The sequence below is a fragment of the Pleurodeles waltl genome, chromosome 4_2 (assembly GCF_031143425.1).
Source record: "Pleurodeles waltl isolate 20211129_DDA chromosome 4_2, aPleWal1.hap1.20221129, whole genome shotgun sequence".
Taxonomy (NCBI): Eukaryota; Metazoa; Chordata; class Amphibia; order Caudata; family Salamandridae; genus Pleurodeles; species Pleurodeles waltl.
In genome coordinates this window covers 931,651,740-931,678,883 of record NC_090443.1, presented here as the reverse complement: position 1 = coordinate 931,678,883, position 27,144 = coordinate 931,651,740, and the positions used below count along the sequence as shown (strand labels likewise).

The following is a 27,144-nucleotide window of genomic DNA, read 5'->3' as shown; positions in this document are numbered from 1 at the left end:
GGAGAGAGGATTACTTGTCATGAAATGGACCAGCAAGACATAGGGTGCCCGAACAGGCTCTCCATTGGTTTGCACCGGACTATGCTTCGAAGGACTGCAGTGAAGGATGAGGGTAAATGATTGTTAGAAATAATTTCCTTAGTTTGTCGGGTCCACCTAATTTACACTAAAAAGGCTAAGAATTTTGGAGCCTGGTCATATGTAATAGTATGTAGAATTAGCCTCCAGTATTTCTATGTTCTATATTTGTGCTTCCACTATGAGCAGTTGCATGACAATACCAAACAAGTTACTTACCGTCAGTAATAACTTATAGAGACTATATCTAGGTGCAGATTCCTTACCTTTGAATTCTCCCCAGGCATCAGACTGGATCTAGGCGATTTTCGTGAGCAGTACCCCTGCACACCGTTAAGTGACTTCGATCGGCTCCGCGTCCATCGTCAGCATCATCCGCACAGGATATGGCGCTGCGAGTCCTACATAAGTGACCACCCCAACAAGCTGACATCAGTTCCTCTTCAAGACTTTTCATGCCAAAAGTGCAGAGCCATGAAGAGCACTGACTACTGGTGCATCAAACTAAGGCCCTGAAAGGGGAGTCCCTGCCTCTAGAAATCAGTTCACAAAGCGGGGACGATGGGTGGGTCTGTAGCTAATTGGCAGCTAGATAGTCTCAACCAGAAAAGGCATTACCGAAGGTAAGCAACTCCTCCACCTGATCGAGACCTCTACCTGCAGAGTGCTTACCTTTGAATAGATACCCCAGCAATACCATCTGCGAAGGTGGGTCTGTGCACCAAGTTCAGACTGGAAAGTCCTGCAGGACCAAACAGGCAAAGTGCCTGTCCCTATGGACTTGACTGTCCAGTCAGTATTGTTTGGTAAACAATCCTGCCCCCTGACAAATGTCAAGGACTGTAACTCCACGTGCTAACGCAGTGGTCGCAGCTCTAGCTCGGAAAGGAGTGTGCAAACCCTCAAGAGGTTGGAAACTCTTTGGTACACTCAGGTTGAAAGCCAACGCTCTTTGGGGTCTAGGCAGTGGCGTCTCTCCTCTTCTTTAGAATGCTGTGGGGGTGCGTAAAAAGTCGGCAAGTTGATGGACTCGCCTACATGAAAGGCGTGGCCACTTTTGGAAGAAAAGAAACCCTAGTGCGAAGCACCACTTTGTCAGGATAAAGAGAAAGGTAAGGCAGCTTAGATGACAATGTCTGCAACTCACTCACCTTGCAGGCAGATGTGATCACCACAAGGAAGGTAATTTTCAAAGTGAGAAGCCTGAAAGAACAATTGTGGTGCGGCTCGAAAGGAGTGCCCATCAGAAAGGTCAAAACAAAATTCAAATCCCACTGGGCATAAAGAATGGTGATGGAGGAAATGGATGTTTAAGACCTTTGAGGAATCTATGTACAATAGAGGACTTAAACAAAGAAGGTTGATCAGGGACCCTTAAAAAAGCAGAAATAGCAGGCAAATATTCCTTAAGAGTGCCCAGAGTACAGCTCAACTGGGCAAGGGAAAGGATAAACAACAGGACATCAGAGAGAGGGGACTTCGGGAGGAAGGTCAAAAGCTGTCAACTGCTGCTTCTCAATTGCCAGGCACGACAACGGAGAGTAGACAGGTTCAGGTGCAGAACCCTCCCCTGCATAAGAAGATCCTCCTGAAGGGGCAGTCTGATCGGAGAATCGATGGAAATGCTCAGAAGCTTGGGATAACATACTGTCTGTGCCCATTTCGGAGACACAAGGATTACTTGGGCCCTGCAATCCTGATCTTCTTGAGAACTCTGGGTAGGAGTGGTGTAGGCGGAAAGGCATACAAGAGGCCTAAACTCCACTCAAGGCAAAAAGCATCTATGAGCGATTGACACTTAGGAAACTCCAATGCACAAAACTGATGACATAGCGTCCAATGCACAAAACTGATGACATTCTTTGCAGGAGAGGCAAACAGATCTAACCACTGCTGAAAGAGGCCTTGCACCACCTCCGGATGGAGATGCCATTCGTGAAATGCTAGGCACTGTCGGCTGAGTTTGTCCGCTCTAGCGTTTAGAGAGCCCACCAAATGTTGAACCACCAGGGATATGCTCTGCTGTTCCAGCCACGTCCAGAGGCGCAGATCATCTTGACAAAGGGTCCACGACCCCACTCCATCCAGTTTCTTGCAGTACCACATGGCGGTGGTGTTGTCCCTGGACACCAGCACTATCTTTCTCTTTATAGAGGGAAGAAAGGCTTTTATTGCCAGCTGGATTGCACTGAGCTATGACAGGCTGATGTAGAGGCCTGTTTTCGCTGGAGATCAGATGCCTCTGATCTCCAGCTCTCCTAGGTGGTCTCCTGGGAAGTGAGAGGGATCTGCCTCTGACCTGGCTGCAGTTTGTTAACAACCACTGCAGATATTTCTCAGTTCCCTTCGAGATCTGGACCTTGTCGGAGAGATTCACCTAATGCTGTGCCGACTGGAACTTCAGGTCCCACTGCACAACCTGCATGTGCCATTTGGCATGTGTCATCAGCATGATGCAGGAGGCCTTGAGGCCCAGCTGCCTCAGAGTCATTCTCACCGAATCCAGGACAAAGGCTGAAACATCAGTATCATAGCCTGAATATCCTTGACTCACTACTCTGGAGGATAGGCCCAAAACTGCACTGTATCCAGAACAGCTCAGATGAAAGGGAGCATCTGAGAGGGAGTCAGGTGTGACTTCAGCATGTTTATAGTGAACTCCAGTGAATGCAGAAGGTCTGCCATAGTCTTGAGGTGGTAGACAACAGATTGGAGTGAGCCTGGCTTCCACAGCCAGTCGTCAAGATAAGGGAAGACTGCAACTCCTGATCTCCGCAGATGAGCTGCAACCACCACCATCAGCTTGGTAACACCTGAGGGGCGCTGGTAAGGCCAAAGGGTAGCTTGGTGAACTGAAAGTGCTTGTGGCCTACCGTGGACCGCAGGTAATGTTTGTGGGCAGGCAGGACAGGGATATGAAAATAAGGGTCCTGCAAGTCCAATCTCCTGGGCCCAAGGCAAATGGGACATGAGCCAAAGTCAGCATCTTGAACTTTTCCTTCTTGAGGAAGAGATTGAGGGATCGAAGGTCTAGGATAGGGCGAAGACCTGTGTCCTTTTTGGGAACCATAAAGTAGCGGAAATAGCCTACTTCTACCACAGGAACCCTTTCTATGGCTCCCTTGGCCACGAGAGCCACAACTTCCTTTCAGAGAAGGGACAAATGATCCTGAATCCTGCCATCAACTAGACCATGGTGGGGTTGAGTCAGACTAGGAAGGTTTAGAAGCTGCTGCAGGGGGGTGGCATACTGACCAGACCACTGGCCACCTGACCCACGAGGTCAGTGGGCCACACACCCTCAGCCACGCAGAGAGTGGGCAGCATGCACAGCACAGGGGCTGGCCAGGAATGGGAGCTGTTGGAAACCTCTTCCGTAGCCACAAATGGGTGACTGGGGGAGATGTGGGGCCACTGCTATACCCAAGGACTGGGCTGTAGCCCGAGAATGCTTGAAGCTGTGGAGCACCAAGTTTGTCTTGTCTCCGAAGAGATGGGTGGCATCAAAGGGCATGTCCATCAAAGAAGCATGGATATCTCTTGAAAAGCAAGACGTTCTCAGCCAGGCATGGCACCTCAGGGCCATTGTGAATGAAACAGCCCTGCGAGTCAGTTGTGTACAGTCCCCAATGAATTGTGAACTTTGCTGCATCTGTACCACCTGCAACAGCCTGAGAGAATACAGCGCAGGTCTCCTCCAGGACCTCTGGCAGCACTTGCGCAACCGGGTCCCACAGCAAGTAATGGCCCCAAAAGGCATGTGGTGTTCACAGACCGCAATGCAAGGCTGGCTGAAGAACAAGTCTTCTTCCCAAGTGAGTTCAGCCTTTTGGATTCTCTTCCCGCTGTATGGTGGTCTGGGAAGGGGGTAAGAGGGTTTCAGGTGGGTTGAGCGGCAATGCACCCAAGATCTCGGGGTGGAGTGTTACATCAAGAAACTTGGGTCCCCAGGTGTGGGGCGATGGTGGGGAGAAATCATCCTGTTCACAGGAGCCCCTGTGCTGGGTTTGGAACAGCTACCCAGTACATCAGTGAGGGCCTCATTAAATGGGAGAAGAGGTTCTGAGGTGGAAGCTCCCGCTTGCAGCACCTGACAAGACATTAATCTTGATGGCATCGAGGGCAGATGAAGGTCCAGGACCTCAGCTGCCCTCCTCACTACCATAGCATAAGAAACTCCCTCCTCTGTAGCCACAGTAGGAGTAGAAAGCATGCCAGTATCTGCAGAAGTATCCAGTCCGCTGGCTTCACCAAAGTCTTCATGCAGGTCCACTTGATCCTTGGGCTGGTGTTCTAAAGGGTTCGGCGAACCCCTCCCATTCAACACCAAAGTCTAGCCCACAGGAAAAGGGCTCAGGATCCAATTAAGGAGGCAAAGCTCCTGCCGGTGCCAGTTCTGGCGTCATATGACCCCCATCCGGCTCTGTGTCAGAGTTGGCGATTACAATGGGGATGGTGTCACCCAGGGGTGTGGGAGCATCGGCATCGGGACTGGCGTTTGGGAAGGTCGAGGTGGCATGACAGAGGCCGGTCCAGATCCAGGACTGGATATCTGGGAGCCCCTCGGCGACGAGGCCAAAGCCTCTGGCGTGAAATCCAAAGGGGCCCCCTTCGACTCTTCGTGGTCCAAAGACACTCTAGAGAGGTTGGGTTGCCTAAAATGAGGCTTATGGCCTCACGGAACTCTCAGAGTTGGGTAGGGGTCGGTCTAACTCCCAGAAACTCTGAGAGGCGCAGCGGCGGAGGTGCAGGTTCCTCAGAATTTTTTACTGTCTGGGGCCAGAACTTCTAATTAGGACAAAACTGACGCCTGTTGTAAGCCAAATAAACATACAATGGATCCTGCTTCCCACAGCCTGCCCCTATGTATTAGTGTTAGCAGGAGTCCCCCCTCTAAGTGATGACGAAACAGAATCATGGATGGAGTTACACAATCAAAGTGTTGACTGGCTTGTTAAGCACAAATATTTTAACCCAAGAGGTATAAATGAGATTAGTATGCTGTGCAGGGTGGGCTGTTAGGTCATTCTAGTAAGGATATCGATGGGGATTGCATTGTGGCACATTTCTGCAAAGCAATCTTGCGTAAGAAACATATTGAGGTCAAAAGAGGACATTGGCTGTAATGACACCAGAATATGCTCACTCCCACTAGGTTTACAAGCTTAAAGTATTGAATGGCCTGTTAGGTCCACCCAACCAATTTATCCTTAGGCCTCCACCCATACACTGGAACAGGTTCTCTGCCTTAAGTGACCATGATGGGTTAGACTGACCAAGGTCTAGATCTCTTGCAGTTGCAACGTGACAGGACGACATTTTAACATTGTCACCTGAATGGCTAATTTTTATAAGACTGTATGACATTATCATGTTCCAGGAAATGTGGGTGCCACAGAACCTAGTAATTGACGGATTCCATTGTCATAGTATCTATGCAACTGCTTGCAGATCAGGGCGAGCATCAGGTGGTCTGGCTATTTGGGTCTATCTATCTGTTGGGGGCTGTGCCAAGGCGACTGCACTCTCCAAATAATAGCTTTTAGGTTGTGAGATATAATAGGGGTTTGACTCTGTCTTTAAGTAATTTATATAATAATGATTTTATTAACACCCCAAACACCAAATTCCCAATTGTATTTGATTAAATTACCTCACTACAAAGTAATGTTGCAAATAAAGGGCAGCTTGTAGGCTTTTGTTTAGCAAGAGATTTCAATGTAAGGCTTACCTCACAGGTCAATCCCTTAAGTATTCCCACAAGACATGTGATAAGCAATTCATCATATCCCAGACTAGCTCTGTCCCTAGAGGCTTAGAGTTGATGTCTCATTTGGCCTCCCAGGATTTAAATAATGTAATGGATATAGCAGGCTAGAATGACCCACCAATGCCTACCTATAGGTGCAGAGGCTGTTCCTCTACAACAGATTATTTCTTCATATAAACTAACGTGATGAAGCCACTGTTGTATGGGAAAGCTGGTTCCATCAAATTATGAGGACCATAATCCCATTGAGGTAGCATTTACAATGTCCCCAAAGCCCCAATTTAGAACGGACTGAGGAGCTAGAACTCTCCAGCCAACAACAGTTTAAGACTGATATGGAGAGTGCAGAAACCAGCCCAAATATTCACTAAAGTGATAAGGAGAATCTGGAATTGGTTGGGATTTGCCTAGTAGAAGATGATACAGAACATCAAGAAGTTGATGCCTTCAATCAGCTTTGCACAAATATAAGGAAAATGCTACTAAAACCATCTCGCTCAACTGATACCAAGTCTAGGTGGTTTAATCATGAATGTTCTGTTGCTAACTGCCTATTATGCAGGGCCCTTGGAAAACCTAGGGACTCTTCAGAGGTGATATCCCTATGTAGGCACTATAAAGAGGTCACTTACAGGCGCAGGAGGTAAGTACTAGCCCAATAATGGGAATCATTATTATTGGCGGAAAATAAAAGGAATAGTAAAGTCTTTTTGGTCTGCTGTATCAGATATGAGACGAATGAATCAGTCTCTAATTAGTTGTCACGTTCCCAGCGAGATATGGGAGGTGCCCTTTACAAAAATGTATGCTTGTGGACCACTTCTATTATAGTGCCTATTTTTAAGAAGGGTGGTCGCTTGCAGCCGGGATGTTATAGGCCTATATTGTTGATTGACAGAACAGTAAAATCGGGTTGGGACAGTTGAGAAATGCCTGAACTTGGTCATTGGAAAATATACTGTAGCCAAACAATCCCCTATATATACATGGCTTTAATGAACCTGACTTCTGAGTTTCATTGCATCAATCGCTCAAAGTTATGGGGAAATCTCCTTGCCTGTGGGATGGACGAACCACTGGTGCACTTTTTAGCTTATCTGCACACAGACGTGAAGGCTAGAATCAGAATTCGCATGTCTCAGATGATATAGGAGGCTTTTGTGGAGTGAGACAAGGGTGTGTTTTAGCTCCGCTTTTATAATTTTATATATTATTAAGCTTCACCCTCTTTTAAATTCTATTACCCCAGATGTCCCAAAGCTAAATGGTCTGTCTCTGACCTCACTTCTATATGCCGATGACGCAGTGCTGATGGCCAGTGCCTCCTAGTACATCCTTTTGTGGATTTTTGGGCGCACTGCAACTGAAAACTAACTTTACCAAATCCTTTATTATGGCATGCAGCCCCAAGAAACAACAGTTGACTACTCTTACTGTTGGTAATAATAGCTTAAAATGCACCAGCTGATTCTCATATCTGGGGTTAACCTTTGCTGCTACTGGATCATGGGCTTCACACACTGCTCAGTGTAGGACCAAATTGACAAGGGCTATGGTACACTACTATCTTACCCCAGAAGTTGGCAGGGGGAGCTTTTATACCTTTGCTACAAATATACAAACACTGCGTTATCCAAATAGCAACATATGGCGCTGAGATGTGTGGTATCTCTAGATGTGATCTTATTCAGTCCGAAGACAATAGGTTCTGCAGAAAGGTCCTGGCGGGCCCTGTATCATCTTCCCATCTAATTTGCCATAAATAACTGGGCATCCCTTACATGGAAGATTACATCACAGCCCTCCTCCCTTTATTACGGCTAGCAGTTTGGAAAAATAAGGAGGCGAGTCTCACTAGAGATATCATCACGGACTGCCTCAGCTGTGATAAGGACCTTGTAATTCCATGGTTGGCTGGTGTGGAAAAAAGCCTTCGGCTTTCAGCATGTTTCTACGAATCCCGAGCTTCATACTAATACAAACAATAAACAAGTCCAGCAAGCCCTGTAATTCGCTTACACTGAAGGAATGACTGTAGAGCATGGAAGACGGGTGTGGCGGCCGATATGAACACTGTAATAGATAGCCTACCCACAAGGTACCTCACTAGAGTAATGGGACGCTGGGACCATAGCTTACTGTTGTGTTTTAGGGCTGGCACAATCAAATATTTACTGTGCTTATCGCTGGGCTTTTGAACAAACCTTGACTCAATGCCCTGTCCCCACGATAGGAGATCAGGACAGTCCATGCTGCATTTTACATTATTATTATTTTTTTACAATATGTACACAAAGCACTTTCTACTCTCACTTTTTAAAAGGTGCAAAAGTAGTGATTTTAGGGTTGCTTTTAATCTTTTGCTCCAACTTGCGGATGCTAAGGTAATTTTCCATGTAGGCGCTTTTCTGAGAATGGCTATAGGGGCTCGCAGCAATATACATATGGAATACGTTTGCATTAATGATTAGGATGTACTGTATTGAATATTGCTGCTAAGGTTCTGGATCTTCACTGTCTGTTTTACGCAGTGTATTTTTCATATTATGTATTTATGTTTTTATGTGCATGTTTGTGCTTTTATGGCTACTTTGTGCATCAAAAAAAAAAAATCATTCCGAACAGATGTTCCTGAAGCTGTTCAAAACTTTAGACCCTGTAACAGAGATCAACATAATGCACTGAGCAGCCAAGGAATTAGTTAGTAACCATTAATTGGAGAGGAATAATGTATTTTACACAAAGCCTGTCATATCAATTAGCCATGTAAAAGTCGATTTTACCACCTGAGTATAAAGAATAAATAAAGAAACAAAGATTGGTGCTTTTCCATTCTGGCTTTACTCCTGTTGTCAGTCGTTCAAATAACAAATGCAGCACAGGAAACAAACAGTGAGAGGGGAGTGGTTATAAAAAAGGAAGAGTAGACCAGCCTCTGGTTTACATTCTCCATGTGCTGTTGCCATTGGCATGAGGTCTCTGGCAACAAAGCCCAGCAGTGCTAACAGGTACTACCTATTCTCATCCCAAAGAGCCCTTGCCACTCGTGAGAATAAACCTGACCAGCAGGACCAGTCGGGTGACCCACCCACTAACCTTACAGAAATGCTTGCTCTTCACCCACCTGTGCGGGCTTTGTAGCAGGCACAAAGTGCTGGTCACATCAAACACCAAACAACGCTTGTAGGCGCTGGATAGCTATCTGTGGTCGCTTGCACTCTTGTAGAAGAGTTCAGTGTTCTCAATCCTTTACATGGGTGCCTAGAACCGATACATCAGTAGGCATTATACGAGGTAACTGATTACTGCATGCTGTTTCTGAACAATGCTTGTTTAGCGTACTATGTGCATGCTAGTGCACTGCTGTGCATCACTCGTGCTCTGACAATGCCTGCAGCACCACTCCTTGCACTTGTGCCTATTGCTCAAGGCTAGCCCACTGCAGGGACTGACTGGAATAAAGAAACATTCAAAAAGATGTAATAAACCTTCTAAAATGCCGAATTTGTTGTCAGCATTTTTACAGCCACATCAGCCGACTCTATCCCTCTTACCTCTAATATATCCCAGAATGCAAACACTAAGAAGAAGCAGTTCTGTCTCTTGATCGCCTACCCTGAACGCAACCTTTCACTGTGAACTCATCGTACCCACCTTGCGTCTGCCTCGGTCTCTCAGTACTTGGATACCCCATTATTTTTGGCAATAGTAAATACCAGCTACACAGGGAGTGCCGACCACACTTTTGGAGGTGATTTCAGAAATGTGAAATCTCAACTTCCTTACAGTAGACCATGAACTGAATCTTTAAAAGTTACTGAATACATATTTGAAGAAAAATAGCAGTGCTGATAAAATAACAGTTTGGGTGAGCACAGTTGGCAGTACTGTAATGCATAAGGAATTGGTTCAGAGATTGACTCGCCATTGAGGGGGCTTAAAATGCAGTCAACAACATATGTTATATTCCTGCCTGCTATGTTGTGTGACGCCACGGCACAAGACCATGATGCGGACAGGTCAGTGGGCCCTGGGTGACTGCAATTTGCGAGTGAGGCTGGAGGTGAGAAGTAAGTGCTAAGAGCTTCCCATGCTGCAGGAGCACATGAATAATGCCACGCTTTTGGCATCAGACCATAATTTGGAGATTAGAGATTAACAGCTCTGACAGGCCTCACTCGAGGGGGGCACCGCTTAAGTACTGTTCACTTTGTGTTCAAGGCAGTCTTTGACGAAACAGGTTAATAGCATCATTAAGTGCATTCCTAAAACCTAATCTGGGTGGTAGCTGTTCAAAGTATAATTGCGTTACTTGAGAGCCATCTAACAAAGAATAAAGTGCTAAATTGACCACAGCAGTCACATTTATTCATTACAAATTTCGTGTCAATGATTCTAAATGTTTTTGGCGAAACTATTTGTAGAACTGTTGGCTGAGCTCCAGTTTTTATCCATCAACGATTGCTCATCTGGCGTGGCTACCAAACCTTCCTGCAGTTTTCATAAAACTTGGCAAATGTACATGGATGAAAAAAACGCACGGCCTGAAATAAAATTCTGTATACTACAAAAAGACATATAGTCAGGATCATATCTGTCATTTCAAATAAATAACACTCCACAAATGTATTTATAGCCAGGTTGTTCGGTCTGCTTCGGGAATAGTCTTTAGGCCCTTAGACCGTCTTCAGGGTGTGGAACCTTATTTCACTTCAGTTCAATGCTAGCTTCTCAGTTCAGCTCCAATTCCGCTCTGTTCCAGCTGTGCAATCACAGACATATACTTGAAGTTACCAGGATTGTGGTTGAATGTTTCCACCAATTTGAAGATCTCTGCATTGCTGGTTCCATAAAAAAGCTGTACTTGGTTGGCCAGGCATTGTGCTTCTGTCACATTCTGAAATAGGGCAACATAAAAAAACATCTTGGTTACTTAGAGCATTTATTGAGCTCGATAGTACGCTTTAAAGTTGTTTTGAAACAGCACTAAAGCATCGCTAGGCTGAAAGTTTTGGCTTGTCTCAAAATCTAGAGCTGTCCAATGAAGGTTCAAGGGAGTTGTATCCATGCCACATCTTCTGGATAACCATATAAAATAAATTTGCATACAATGATTTGAAATGGAAATAATCTACATATTTACTAGTTATCCTGAAAATATGACGTGGATCTGACTGCCTGGTCCTAGGATGCACTTCCGTTTGTGATCATCTCACCACAAATAACATTCTGGTAACTTTCTGCATAAAGTACTGGGACACAGGGGCATCACAAGAAACAGTATGACGTGCCCAAGGGTACTTACCAGAAAGGTGGTGTCTATGTCAGTCTTCATCAGAACAATGCCCTTCTCTTCTTGAAGCTCACAGTAATGATGCAATACAAGCTGACTGGGTGCAGTTTCACCAATAGTCTGCAAGACATAAAGAGGATTCAACAGGATTTACGTTAGTATTAGTAAACGCTCAGAAAACAGTAGCAACATAAACATAAGGTTTCAGTATTTCAGGGAAAATGATAAAAAATAAATAAATACAAGCATTGCCAAAGCCAATAGACGTGGCTCTATTGTGGTAATGCATGCAAAACAGGCATCTATGCCTGTTTTGCATGCATTATGAATGGATGCATAAGAATGAATGTATATGCATATATGAATGGACAAAAAATATTTGTGCCACGTCTCTGTTCAACATGACTCTTTATGAGCCTACAGGGTTTGTGCCCTATAATTTATTCTTTAAGCTTATGAGACAGCATGACACCTGCACTACATCACAAGCTAAAGAATGAAAAAGAGCTTCACAGAAAGCTTAAGGTATAAAGATCAAGACAGATGCAGAAACACATTTAGATGCAAAATGATCATTAGTGTAAAGTTAGGAGGAGGGTGTGAAATCACTTTACAGAGAGAAAAGTTGGTAGTAAGAATTCACATTGGGTATTAAAGGTGGGCATCAATAGGACATAAAGTTTGGTGCACAGCACTCGCAGGTGAAAAATCACCCTTGGCGCAAAATCAACGTTCATATGACAAAAATACATTTAGGTATAAACTTACTTTTATTTGCAAATAATTCAGGTGCAAATCCACTCAACGCAATGTTGTATTGTGGTATTACATTTTGGATTACCATCACTTTTAGGTGCAAAGCGACACTAAGGTCTAAAATTCATACTTGCTCCAACATCAGCCGGAGCGTAGAAACACGTTTAGGAGCAACGAGGACATTTAGGTCGAAAATCATCATTGGTGCACCAACAACATTAGTATAAAAACACTTTTACGAGCACAAATGTACTTCTGCTCACATCACTCTTCGCAAACAACAATGGGAAGCATTCAGGTAGACTAATACACCTAAAAGGCAACAGCCATGGACAGACTGGAAGTGTAGGCTGCCCACATCCAAAATAGAAACTTTCTTCAAGCAACAGCTGAAGGGAGCTAACGTAGACAAATTAAGGGCTGATGAGGTCTCACCAAAGGCCCCTTTTCCTCAACAGAAGATAAGGCTGTCTTTATCCCGATCTAAGCAACGAGTGCAAATTCATAGTTATCTTTGTTAGATATGCTGACTTTGGAATTTGGGAACCAGGTTCGAGTCTCTGCATTGGGTCAACATCCTGCGATTCTGAGCAAATCACAATCTCCATGTGACTAAAAAATTTTTTTTTTAAAATGAACATGTCTTTGTGTAATGTAACTGGTGCTCATGTGAAGCACTCCGATACCTTCGGGTCGAGTTTGTGCTATATAAAACTGAAAACAAAAATAGCTCATCTAAAACTAAACCATTCTATTATATCATCATTTGACAACCATTTAGCTTTCCAAAGGACTTCAAAAATCTATCTTGCTTGGCAGATCCTACTAGCACCAAGACACTCCTATCCGTGACAGTGCGTATAAATCAATAGCACAGTACATCAAAGCATTAGCACAGAATGTATGTTCAGTAGAGTAACATAGAAAGCTAGGAACATGGGTTCCGATGGTAGTGCACAGTTATTAATACACACATTTGTGAACAGTGTTGAGCAGAAAAAGATCACTAGAACAATCTAGTCTGTCCATTGCCCACAGATGTGCTGGGTAAATAGACAGCCCAGATGCAGCACCTAGACACCATACTTATTTTCTGGCTTTACACCACCAGTCGTCTAACATTTTACTGAACTCTGTGGATCGCTGGTATTTCAAAATAATTTCTTTACGCTCCCCAACACTGTTAAATATACTCCAATAACATCTCTCTTACAAGGAAGAGACTAATTCAGAACAGAGTTTCTTGTACCAAGTCGTGTTCATCTATGATGAATTGTTCCTGCATAAATGGGATCCTCTTGCACTCAACAGGCTTTTTCTTGTCCCTTGCCCACCTACATTGAGTGGTACATCAAACATGTGATGAGGATTCATGAGAAAGAGGCTCTTTGTCTTAACAAAAAGGTTGAGGAGGCCCATGTCTGATCAACCTAGGGTCCTCCTTATGTCACAGACTCAAAATATGTCTGAGTTTTGACAATTGCACACTTTCTAGAGAAAACGAGTTAGCAAATAGACATATCTCCTACCTCCGCTTTACCTCCCTTACAGCTTTCTGCTGCTTTTCTCCTGAGATCCCTGTTTCTAGCTGCAACACAAAAGACGATTCAAAGAGAGAACGTGGGAATGGAGCAGGAGAGATTAAACTAGCTTCCTCTTCCCCCGAGTGAATGGTTGCACAGAAAAAGGTAAGGTTATCAGATGCCATCATGTGATTAAAGTTACCAGGACCAGGTTTGGGCTTTCCTTTTAAAAATCACTGTTTCCAGGTGTTTGTGTGAACTTTTGCAGTTGAAATGAACCAAGACTGCAACTCACAGCATGCTTATGATTATTAAAGAAAAGTCCAGGACTGGAAAATCGAGTCATTCATTCAATGACATTCCAATTATATTGTGACTAGTTACCTGATTTAATGTGAAAAGATTTTTTTTGGCAAAAACACCACATGTAACACTGCCTCCCTCTATTCTGAGCTTTGAAGATCACATGTGAGAAACGTGATGGGGGAAAGCCTCTCTCTATTCTGAGTTTTGAAGGTCATATGTGAGAAACGTGATGGGGGAAAACCTCACAGAACTCCAGAAAGTGGTGGGGTGAGAAGAGTTGAGCTACTGTTATTATTGCTTATTCAAAGCAGGAGCCTAACTAGCAGGATTTCCGCCTGTGTCAGATACTTTGGCCCTCATTCCGACCCTGGCGGTTTCAAACCGCCAGGGTGGAGGACCGCGGGAGCACCGCCGACAGGCCGGCGGTGCTCCAATGGGCATTCCGACCGCGGCGGTAAAGCCGCGGTCGGACCGGCAACACTGGCGGTCTCCCGCCAGTGTACCGCCGCCCATAGGAATCCTCCAAGGCGGCGCAGCTAGCTGCGCCGCCGAGGGGATTCCGACCCCCCCTACCGCCATCCAGTTCCCGGCGGTTCTCCCGCCGGGAACCGGATGGCGGTAGGGGGGGTCGCGGGGCCCCTGGGGGCCCCTGCAGTGCCCATGCCACTGGCATGGGCACTGCAGGGGCCCCCGTAAGAGGGCCCCTAAATGTATTTCACTGTCTGCTTCGCAGACAGTGAAATACGCGACGGGTGCAACTGCACCCGTCGCACAGCTTCCACTCCGCCGGCTCGATTCCGAGCCGGCTTCATCGTGGAAGCCTCTTTCCCGCTGGGCTGGCGGGCGGCCTGAAGGCGGCCGCCCGCCAGCCCAGCGGGAAAGTCAGAATCACCGCCGCGGTCTTTCGACCGCGGAACGGTATTCTGGCGGCCCCCGACAGGCCGGCGGCGACCGCCACCGGCCAATGTCGGAATGAGGGCCTTTGTGCCTTGGCACATCCACCTAAACTACGTGGGCGACAATTAAAGTTGCAATTGCTATTGGCTCGGTACTACTGATTAAATCACACACTGACATTCGCTCCTGGGTGTGCTAGTTTGCCACTTAATACAGCCTCATTGTAATTAGCAAGACTGGTCATAATGACAATGAGATGGTGATGTCTGTAGTTGCCACAAGGAAATACACGTCTGATCCCCCTGCGAGGCCTACACCAGAAAAGCTGGACAATGGCTGCTTGACCGATCTGTAGCTCAGAGCATAATATTCTGAAAGATCTCAGAGACCAGGCCCTGGGCGATCATTCTTTATGTGATATAACAAACGATCACGTTTGGGTGGGCAGATTAGAACAAACAAGCCTCATTTGTTCAGCACCTGAATGATCCCCAACAACCCATCGACTCAATCTGTAAAAAAAGGATCTTATAGGTCGAAGGGCAGGGTGGTAAGAGACTGAGAGAATCTGTTGCACGTGGACAAGAAAATAGAGTATCCGTCCAGCCTGGAAAAACTGGGGGCTAAAACCATACAGTTGTGAGACAGCACCAGGTGTAACCTCGTGGCTTCCTTAAGATGCAACTTGTGAACAGTTTCGAGAAGACATGTTTTTCAAAACATCTTGGAATTCGTTGTTACAAAGGGGCTGGAGGGAGTTTGGGTGAGAGTGACTGAACATATCCAAATTTGAGAATATGGGGTAATGCTATGTTTTCTCACCTTACGTTTGGTGTGGTACGTCCTGGGTGTCAGGCTCTTTCAATGCCTTATGGTCAGATGCAAGTTCTAGATAACTGCATGTCCCAGATTGCTTGGGTTAATATAAGTTCTCTGAATGACATGAGGTTGAATCACCCAAAAAAAAGTGACAAAAGCAAACTTCATCCGTGATTTTTAAACTGTGAAGTTGCTCTGGTGCAACAGTCACATCTATTGGCGTGGAATGTACAAAGGACTCTTAGTGCACTCGCGGCACATGATACAGTAATTGTGGGATACACCGTAATTCTACTTGCAGAATTACCAATGCTGCTTTCACGCACCATCTGTGATGGACCCCTAAGCCTAAAACCAGCAGTCCCATTTGAATGATATGAAGGCTTTGCCATGCTAGCACATGGAGATCCACACACATGATGAAAATATACAAATGTGGCAAGCATGCAGCGTCATTCCTTCAAACACAACAGGAAATGTGGCAAGGCAAACGGTCTGTAAAGGACTGCATTTAAAATAAGGTTAGGAGGCAGAATATCGCTACATTCAATCGTTTCTCCAGTGTAACAGTTAACATGATGTCCTAGGACAGAGCTCGCAATCAGATGCCTTTTTGGACCCCTGACACAGTTCAGGATTTCTCAACCTCTCAGTTCCAGCACATCATCCGTACGGAATTCCGCAGGGGATCTCTGCTGAGATTCCGAGCTCCATCCCGTGGTACATAATGTGCTTTAGTGCAGCAGCTGAAAAGTGTTGTGCCAAACGTTTCAGCGTGCTTGTGTTTAAAAGTTTTTATTGGCAACAAATTGGCATCCGGCATCAGTATGATTTTAAGGTCTTCCAAGAAATAATGCCCGCCCAAACGTTGGGCTTCCGGGAAGACGTAGGAGTAGGTACTTCAAGTTGCTCGTCTTGTGCAACTTGTCTACAAGAAATGCTAACGGAAGTCCCGCCCCGGAAGCAGATGAGGAGCGTGGGGACCTGCCACGAAGTTCGCCTTCAAGTTTAGAGTCCCACCTGGACAACTGCATCGGGATCAGGGGACGGCTAGAAAAACGAGTGAGGGAGAGCATCCAGAACGCTTTCTAAAACAAACAATAATTGGAAACCCTCAACATAACGCTTTTACTGTTAGATCTTTAAAGTATGACGCCCCACTCAAACTGTATGTAAAGGTCGCAGCTTGAATATGCCAAGGAAGGAAAAATCCTCTATATGCAATCTTACTTTATCATGTGGGTTCACTTTCATTTTATAAACACTGAATTTCTCACTATTTAACTAGATATACAGAGCAAGCGAAACTATCTTCAGACCGAATGTAAAGATTTTGATCAAATTAAAAATCACCATTTAACATTAAAGAGGGATTAGTCTGGGCAACTCACATTCTGAATTACTTTAAGAAATATAAAATAAAGCAGTAACTGGCACACAATGGCGCTGCTCTCAAGAGAAAGAATGTTGACACTAGTACTCCAGGTTTCAGAGGAGAAGTTCCAGAATGCTAAGTAGTGATTGTTAAGGCAGTTCATGTGTGTGGCTGGAGTAATGGGCAAGCGAGATGGTTGTATGTGATTTCAAGGAGAACACGCTAGCTGGAGCCCTACAATTACAAGTGACTTTTGCTTTTCCATTACGCGGTTTTCTTTGATATTTATATATAAAAAAAAATAGAACAATACTGCAAGGAAGGGGGAAGTCTGAGGCAATTTGAGGTGGGGGGGTTACATGATTCCGCTCCCCCCTCGCCATTACATAAAGGGCCCGATAAAGAACAATCCCTCCACTAAGCATTGCATACAGAAGGACTGGGGGCCTGCACGACTAACCTGGTTGACATAGGGAGACATTCAAAGATGAGGGAAAATGGGAGGGCGGGGGTTAGGGGAGACGGGTCAGCATTGGCTGCCCGCTCTCATAGCTTCTTAGAGGAGAGGCTCAGTTATAGATCTGCTGCTGCCTCCATAGCAACACTAGACTCGATCCTACTAGCCATTACAAAAACCCAGGAGACCTTGGAAAATAAGATAGACACAGTGGTGACAAACTAGTGTATTCTGCACGATGACCAGTGCAAATTGGTGGAACTAATAACAACCAAGGAATTCAAGGTTGGAGAGATCTAGCACATAACAGACATAATGGAGAGACTGAGTCCCGGAATACAGAGCGAATGCGTAAAGTAGGGCACACAGGAACAACATACAAGTGGTTGGGCTGCTAGACTCCACAGAAGGGAAAGATATGGTTGCCGTCTGTAGTGTTTAAGCCCTGAAAAGGGCTTAAACACACATCGTGCGTCGCGCGACGCTGCTGAAAGAATGCACGCGACTCGGTGTGCTTTTCATACCAGTCGGCGTGGCTGGGTGCGGCCTGGTACAAGACGAGCCCTTTAACACGGGGCTCCGTCTTGCGTCGCGGTTCCAAAGTGAACCCAGCCACGCCTCCTCTTTATCTTATAGCTCCGGGCCGGAGGCCACGGAGCAAACCAACACCACACAATAACGAGGTGAAATCCCTCTGAAACATCCGGGGATTTCACGCGGGGTGTTACACAACCCCAGAACACCCCTCTTTAGCACCTAAGTGTCAGCTGGCCAGTTACGCCACTGGCCAGCGACATTACATTCCTCCACAAAAATGCAAAAACAACAAAAACGCCAAACAGACTAATCAGTCAATAATCACACAAATGATCACGTAGACGGGTAGAAGGACAGGGATTTCCCCGCAAACCATATCTGGCAGATCCAGATCGTTGAGGTGCCACATCAGTGGCTGGACCACCAGTCACTGGTTCAAACGGGACAGGCTCAGTACCATCACCAGTGTGACTCACAGGATCACACGGTGACACACTCTCTTCAGGTCCTTCAAACACTGGGCCACCTTCATCAGCATCATCAACACTTTCGGCTCGAGAGGATCCCGCATCATGAAACCTCTTGAAAAATGACACATTTCGGGTCACTGTATCGATACCCCGCTGGGCAACCACAGAAGATCCATTCCGCTGAACAATTTTCCATGGAACCGTAGAAAAAGGCGTATGAAACTTACTACCTGGGAGGGTCTGCTTGAGCAACACATAATCACCCACTTTCAGGTCCGACGCTGTGGCTCGCCGAGCCCGGCTGACTCGTACATTCGACATCCGCAGTTTCACCTGAACCAAGTCTTGGGCCAACTCAGGAGGAACCCAAGAAGAATGATGAGGAATAGCATCAACAGACGCCCTCCCAAAAACAACATGACTCGGAGCTAGGCTGGTGGTGGAATGAGGCGTTTGTCGATAATTCCGTAAGAACGAAAAAATGGCATATTCAACAGACTGGCCACCGGCCACTGCAATTCGTATCACCTTATTTAAAGTCCGCATGAACCGCTCTACCTCCCCGTTGGCTTGAGGCCAACGAGGGGTGACCCGGCGATGACGGGTGCCAGTGATCTTTAGGTACTCAGCCAGTTCCTTGCTCTGAAAAGGTGGCCCATTGTCAGTCTTAATTTCTGCAATAAGACCGTGAGTGGCCATAGTTTTCTCTAATCCAGAAATTACTACCTCCGCCGTGAGGACAGGAATAATCTCAACCTCAGGATGCTTTGAGAAATCATCAATGATGACCATGGTGTGGCGGCATCAGGTAAACTGCCAAAATCTAGACTTGCGGAGACCCACGGACCTGTTGGGGTTGGCTCAGTCTCAATGGGAACAGGCCTGCTCGACTCACCAGTAGCCTGACACCAACGGCACGACCTGACCAAACGTTCAACCTTTTCGTCCATTAGGGGAAACCATACTTTGGATCGGAGGCGGCTCTTACTTTTGACCATCCCTTGGTGGCCATTGTGTGCCAACTCACCAGCTTTGGCAGTGAGGGATGAAGGGATAACCAAACAACTTCCCCTTAACAGGCACCCTTGAGAGTCAGTGGTGAGTTCACCCTTCACGCTATAGACTTCCAAGGATACGTTGAGACTCAATGTTCAACAAAGGCAATTGGCTTTTGACACAGTGCCATTGATTACTCTGTATGGCTGCCATGACCTTCTGCAGGCACTCGTCCGACTTAGTTGCTTGTACTATCTCCCCCATAGTCATTGGCAAAGGCCGGGATCGATCAGTCACATATCGAACATACTCTTCAGTTCCCTTTGCTTCTTTAACCTCCACCTCTGAGGCACTTCTGGGATGTCTCGACAGATAGTCAGCCGGGTTTTCGGACCCCGGGCGATATTCCAATTGACACCGATAATCTTGCAATTGTAGCATCCATTTCTCAATTCTTGGCGGTGGCTTGGAAGCGGTTCTATTGAACAGCGGAGGCAATGGCTTATGGTCAGTGGTCACCACAAACGGGCGGCCATACACGTAAATATGTAAATGCTTGCAACCCCAGTGGACCGCTATGGCCTCCTTTTCAATTTGCGAATAACGCTGTTCAGTGTCAGTGAGCGAACAGCTGGCATAGGCAACAGGAGCCCACATTCCTTCTCCCTGTTCCTGCAGCAGCACAGCACCTAAACCCTTGGGTCCCGCATCAACAGCGACCTTGGTATTTCTTCTTGGATCAAAATATTTCAGCACCGTGTCACTGGACAACGCTTCTTTGATTTTGTCAAACGCTGTTCAGTAGACCCCCATTGCCACGACTCAGATGCTTTGAGGAGATTCCTCAGAGGTTGGGTCAGATTGGATAAATCCTTTATATATCGACCACAGTAATTTACCATCCCTAGAAAACTTCTGACCTCAGTGACTGTAGTGGGTGGTGGCGCCTCCTTGATGTCATTTACCTTGGCGGGGTCTGGGGCAACCCCGCTCTCCGAGAACGTGTAACCAAAGAATTGTATTCGGTCTTTTAGAAATTCACACTTTTGCCGATGCAAAGTGAGTCCTGAATGCATTGTAGGACTTTTTGTAGTCGAGCGTTGTGTTCAGCAATGGTGGGGGCATGGACAAGGATATCATCATTGACATTTATTGTTCCAGGCAAATCCACCAACAGCTCCTGGATAACATTTTGGAATACTTCCGCGCACTGGATACCCCAAAACTCAGACGTTTGTACCTCTGGAGCCCCACATGGGTAGAGAAAGTCGTTATGTAGCGGGATTCCGGGGCCAGCACCAAATGGTGGTACCCAGACCAGAGATCAAGCTTCGAGAACCATCTAGAATCACTGAGTTCCCCCAAAATGTCATCGATCGTAGGGGGTCAGGTGTCTCTCTCTTTTAATGGCTGCATTTGGGAGACGCATGTCCACACAGATTCTCACCTCGCCTGGTTGTTTGGGCTTCCGAGCTACCGCGATGGGAGATACCCAGGGGGTGGGCCCAGAAACCTTCTCAATGATCCCAACTTTCTCCACATTGTCTAATTCTTTCTCCACCTGGGGTCTGAGATGGAACGCTACTCGCCGATGGCGGAGAGCTATTGGTTGAATTGTGTGATCAATATGGAGCTTGATCTCCCGGCCTCGGAGACACCCAATGTCATTGAAGATTCCCTCGTATCTGGCTACCAACTCCGTCACCGACTCTTGGTGAATGCGGAGCGCAAATGTCACTATTTGTAACTCCTCCGCCGCCCAACAGCCTAATAGCATGCCGGTTCCTCCCTCGGTCACGTACACCCTCGCCAATATTGACTGTTGTCCATGAGTGATAGTGGTCTGGAACATACCCCTCAGGGAGAGGGGGGTGCTCTGTTCATATGCATAAACCTTGACATTTGTCTTGGTCAATGCTGGAGTCGGGGACATTTGGCAATGTTCTTCTGCTGCCAGTAGGTTAATGGACACTCCTGGAACTACTACAGCAACCACTTCATGATGACCCATGTGTATCTGGCACTTTGGAAGTTGCGCTTGGCGGTAGCTGGTAGGTGTGACCGCAAATAAGGAGTGGACGACATGAATAACCGTTTCGTCATCATCCATGTCGCTCCCTCGCTCTGATTTTTCGAGAGGGGCATCTTCGAGTGCAATGTTGACAGCTGCCCCTCAAGTGTTTTTGGATCTGCAAACCTTGGCAAAGTGATTCATTTTTCCGCAAACAGAGCATATTTTTCCCCTTGCCGGACACTCAGATGCTCGGTGTGGCACTCCACCACAATACCCGCACTGTCTGGGGCGTGGACTATTCACTTTTTGTGGGGTTTTCTTCCTGGGTACCATGACTGCATTGGTCACTTCTTCCTTTATGGGACGCTGTAATGCTGCCTCCATGTGCGAAGCCCTGGCTTTTGATAGCTTCTTTGTGCGACCCAGCTGTAAAATATCCGGTAATGATTTTCCGGATTCCTCTAGGATGCGTTCCCTGAGCGGGAGGGAGGCACATCCTTGTATTAATTGTCCTCGGACTTCTTCAGTCTCATCATTAAATCGGCACGTGCCCGCTAACTCTCTTAGCCTTAGGTGGAAAGCATCTAACGACTCCTCCACCTGTTGCCTCGCTTGTCTAAATATGAATCTCTCGTAATCAGTATTGACCATTGGTTCAAAATGGCGGTTGAGGGCAGCAATGACTGTCGCATGTGTTTTTGGCGCATCTTCCACAAGGTTCTTATATATCTTATATATGTCCTTCCCTCCTATGTGGATGAGCATGGCACGTTTCTGGTCATTTGCTACCTTCGTGGCCTCAAAAAATAGCAACACTCTCTCTACCCATTCTCTCCACTTTGGCGCTTGCGTAGAGGGAACACCTTCTACCACAAATGGCTCTACTGGAGGTATTGCCGACATTGTGGCTAGGGTGATGCCAGATGGGTCTCTTGCAACCCCAGAACACCCCTCTTTAGCACCTAAGTGTTGGCTGGCCAGTTACGCCACTGGCCAGCGACATTACACCGTCCTAGAGACCTGGCTTAAGGAGATGGTCATGCCTGAGGGCCTCATCCACTTCTTTGCACTGGAGCGTGCCCACCGGGTGCCGGCGAAACCCCTCCACCTGGGGCCCAAGATGCATGGCCAGAGCACATGTAAAGCGTAACAAGTCACATCGGGTCATTATTAGCCTGGCTTGCCAATCCGACTAAGAGAGGGTCACAAACTCTAGAACTGGAGGATGAACAGGCTTGCAGAATCTATGGAAAGACTGAAATTAACAAATTGTTCAAGAATTACTATACGGTCCTATTAGCCCGACAGGATTTGCGACAGCATTTGCGGCTGCACAGGACTCTATTGCACAGCTGCCCTTACCGCCCCTCCCTTCAGACATGGCAGAGAGGTAAAGAGCAGACATAACTGTAAAAGAAATAATGATAGCGAATAAAGTTATGGCTTGGGGGAAAAGTGCCTGGATCTGATAGATTCCCAGTGGAGTTCTATGGAACTTATAGCGACCTATTGGCAACCTGCCTACTAGCGGTTTACAAAATGGTCAGAGAAACACATTCTTTAACCGCCAACTACAAAGGAGGCATTAATAATTCACCTAGCCAAACCAGGGTGCCCCCTCACGGCACCAAGGCACACAACCCCCTGCCGAATTTTAATGTTAATTACAAAATAGTAAGCAGAATCCTGGCCTCAAGATTGATGCCTCATATGCACCACATTACACAGCTCTGAACACCCGGAGGGTCACAGCACTTCCGATGGCAGCCCCACAATTAAACCCTTTACACTGTGATGAATAGGACGGGGCTGGGCAGGATCTTTAATGACTGGAACAAGTTATTATATACCACACACATGGCAAGGGTAAATATTGGAGGGATTATTTCTGACCTATACCATGTGGAGAGGGGTACGAGGCAGGGGTGCCTAATGCCCTCTCTGCTATTTGCTATTGTGGTACAACCATTAGCAAGCAGGGCTCCACAGGGCATACACTACGATGGGATAGAGGCACTCATTACACAGAATCATATGCAAACGACATGCTGCTCTTTCTCAATGATAAGCGAACTGACATAGACAAAGCCACCCGTTTACTTGAAGATTTTGGGGAATGGTCAGAGCTGTGCGTGAACTGACAAAAGGCATGTCTCTTCCCAATGGGGTACTACAGAAAGCTCGAGTAGTGTGGTGAACCATGGGTGATTAGTCCAAATAGGAACTATCAAAATGAGGGAGAAAGACATTTGCCTGTGCTTCCGACCCACAAATAGCAGAAGAGGGAGAGGTGGAAAGGTGTATGCAAATATCCCTGGTCAATTCATCCATAGAGCATTGCCCTTGGATAGTGGGTGTTGGAGCCTGGAGGCGAAGTCTGGGCATTTTGTGTTTTCTGCAGTTGCAAACAGGTCTATCTGTGGAAAACCCCACATGTAGAAGTATGGGAGGAGGACACAGGAGTGGAGTTCCCACTTGTGAACTTGCTGCCACATCCTGGTGAAGAGGTCAGCAAAGTCGTTGTCCATCCCTGGGATGTGTTCCGCTAGCAGGTGGATGTTGTGATGTATTGCCCAGTGCAAAATCTTCTGAGATAGGTGGGATAACTAGAGAGTATGCCCCCCTCCTGTTTTTTGTAGATAAAATATAGCTGTCATGCTTTCCGTCAGGACCAAGACAACCTTGCCTGCGAGATGAGTTATGAAGGTTTTCAATGCTAGGTGAACAGCTTGCTTGAAGCTCTAGGTAGTTGATATGGAAACTCTGGTGACTGATGTCCCAGAGACCCTGAAATGTGAGATTCTGTAGGTGATTACCCCACCCTGTGAGGTATGAGTCTGCTGTGAGAATGACCTGGAGAACAGAGTCGAGAAATGGCCACCCCTTAGACAGATTTTGTGAGTTCCACCACCGCAGAGTGATGTGTGTGGCTGTCTACCAAAACTAGATCATGTAGTTGACCCTGTGACAGAGACCATTGGCTCGCCAGAAATTCCTGCAGCGGGTATATACGCAGTCTCGCATGTGGTACAACTGCAATGCAACACCATGCCTAAAAGTCGCTGAACTGTTTTGACTGTTATGTGTCAACTGGGGTGAAACTGTTGTAGCAGGGCTGTGATGTTCTGAAGCCTTGCTGTATTTGGTTAGGCTAATCCCAATTGTGTGTTGAGAATAGCCCCTACATACGGCTGAATCTGTGAAGGTTGAAGGTGTGACTTCTGTATGTTGATGGAAAAGGTGTGGAGTGGTCCGTGTATGTTGTACACAGAACGGAAGCCTGCTGGTTTTGATGAGCCAGTCGTCCAGATATGAGAAGACACGGATGCTCTGACTACCGCTAGGCATTTGGTGAACACACTTGGCGTGGTAGTGACTCCGAATGGGAGCACTTTGAACTGATAATGTCTTCCTGCTAAAACGAACCTGAGGTATTTTCGGTGAGCTGGATGGATTGGGATGTAAAAGTAAGCGTCCTTTAAATCTAGTGCAGACATAGAGTCGCCCTTTTGTAGCAGAGGGATCACGACCTGAAGAATTACCATATTGACATGTTCTGATAGAATGTAACGATTTAATGGATTCAGGTCTAATAGAGGCCGAAGTGATTAATCTTTTATGGAAATTAGAAAGTATTGAGAGTATACTCCTGAGCCTTGCTGTTGAAGAGGGACAGGCTCTATGGCTCCTTTGTGCAAGGGAGCCTATACTTCCTGTTTGAGCAAGGTTTGCTGTTCTATGGAGAGTTTGTGTTTGCAAGGTGGGATGTTTGGAGGTGTGTTGATGAGCCCCAGACAATAACCATTTTGGATATTATCCAACACCCACTGATCTGTTATGGTTTTCCAGGTGGAGAAGAAATGTTGTAGTTGTTCCCGACAGGTGTTAAATGGCCGGGGAAAAGAGTAAAGAGTCACTGTTAGGATGTGGAGGGTGTGGTGAGAGGGGAGGGATCCTTTCCACGATCTTTGCAATTGTTTCCTCTACATGTGCCTCTGTAATAACTCCTTCAGGGGAAGGTCTGATGCTGTAGACTAGGAAGAGGTAGAGGTATCTGATGGTGTAGTTTTGGTGCCCTGTTTGTATGTGGGACCTGGAAGGAACCATGAGGAGTGGGGGTTTGGAGCACCTCCATTGATTTAGCAACCTCTGTGTCTTTTTTTCATCTTTTCTGTTTGGTCCACCAGTGGAATAAACAGGTGCTGCTTATCGAAAGGGACATCTGGAAGCGTCTGCTGTACCTGTGGCTTAAAGCCAGATATGCCTAGCCAAGCGTGTCTACACATCAGTACACTGGTATTGATGCCCCTGGCGGCTGTGTCCGCTGAGTCAAGAGCACACCAGGTTGAGTTATTTGAAATTCATTTGCCTTCTTGCACAATATTGTGACCACTTTTCTTGTACTCCTCAGGGAGATGTTGGAGGAGTTCCTCCATCTCATTCCGATGGGTCACGTTGTATCTTGCCAACAAACTTTGGTTGTTGGCAATTTGCCAATGGTTGGTGGCTTCTGCTGCCACTGTCTTCTTTGAAGCATCAATAAGTTTAGACCTGTTATCTGGTGGAGGAGCATCTGCTTTTGTCTGTGAATTTTCTCTCTTGCAGGTATTCAATACCACCAGCTAGTCTAGTGGAAGTTGGCCCTTGATGTAAGGTGGATTCTGAAGGTGCAGCTTTATACTTTTTATTCACTCTTAATGTAATAATGCGAATCTTTAAAATTCTATCAGATCTTTAAAATCAGATCTTTAAAATTCTCATCCGAGTGACGGAGCTGTAGGAAAGAAGCACCTTTCAGACATTGTTACCCCCACTTTTTGCCTGGTGTCAGTGTGTTTAGACTGTAGCACCCTGGAATCCTGCTAACCAGGACCCCAGTGTCAGTGGTTTTTCCCCTAAATTTAGTTGGTAGGTAACTTTTACACCCAACAATCGGCATACTGGTGCACCCATGTAAGTCCCTAGTATATGGTACTTAGGTTCCCAGGGCATTGGTACACCAGGGGCCCCTCATTGGCTGCAGCATGTATTGTGGCACCCATCGGGCACATGAAAACTGTTACTACAGGCCTGCCATTGCAGCCTATGTGAAATGGTGCATGCACCTTTCACCCCAGATATAAGGTTTACCTTATGTCATGGTCACTGCACTCTGACCCTATAAGTCACCCCTAAGGAAGGCTCTTCAACCCAAGGGCAGGGTGCTGGGTTCCCAGTGTGAGGGCACCCCTGCATGAGCAGAGGTGCCCCTACAAACCGCAGACTCCAATCTCCGGGCTTTGTAAGTGCGAATTGTAGGGTCTGCATGCCAGCTCGTGCTGCTGCCGACCCCAGTCACTGTTCTGCCCTCCTTCTGCTGAGCCTAACTTGGGCAGGGGAAGGCAGAACAAAAGATTTCCTGCAGAGGAGAGGCGTGACCACCATACTGCTTTGAAGGGCACATTTGGGGCCCTCCTTGCATAAACAGGTTTACTCCAGTGCAGAGCCTGTGGCTCCTGCTCTGGCGCAAAATCACACAAAGGACAGGGGAGTGACCACCCCCCTGTCCAGCTTCTCCCCTAAGGAGGTGCACAGAGCTCTGCCAGGTGGCCACTTGATTCTGCCACCCTGGAAATAAGATGAGCAGAGGTCCCGGGGAGCATCTGACTGGCTAGTCCACCTGGGTGATGTTCCTGACCCCTCTTCTGATAGGTGGGTCCCTGCAGGAAGTGTCCAACCCCCTTTCTGGGTTCCTTAAAGTCTCCCCTGAGGATGGGACCCCAGATTTGTCTGCAAGACTTCAAGATCTGTCTGCAAGTCTCCTCTGCAAGACACTTCTGCATCCTGAACACCGGAACCTCTGCTGTTCTTCAC

The 27,144-nt window shown here is 46.6% G+C and overlaps 1 protein-coding gene across 1 annotated transcript in view; it reads right to left on the bottom strand.

The window, feature by feature from the left end:
- Nucleotides 1-8,670: 8,670 nt before the first annotated feature.
- Nucleotides 8,671-27,144, bottom strand: part of ATPAF1 (ATP synthase mitochondrial F1 complex assembly factor 1) — an 82,003-nt gene continuing 63,529 nt past the window's right edge. The window contains exons 8-9 of the mRNA XM_069232728.1: nt 11,154-11,261; nt 8,671-10,745 (exon numbers count right to left, since the gene is read on the bottom strand). Coding sequence (XP_069088829.1) covers nt 10,572-10,745; nt 11,154-11,261 — 282 coding nt within the window. The 3' untranslated portion in view covers nt 8,671-10,571. The remainder of the gene's footprint in view (nt 10,746-11,153; nt 11,262-27,144) is intronic.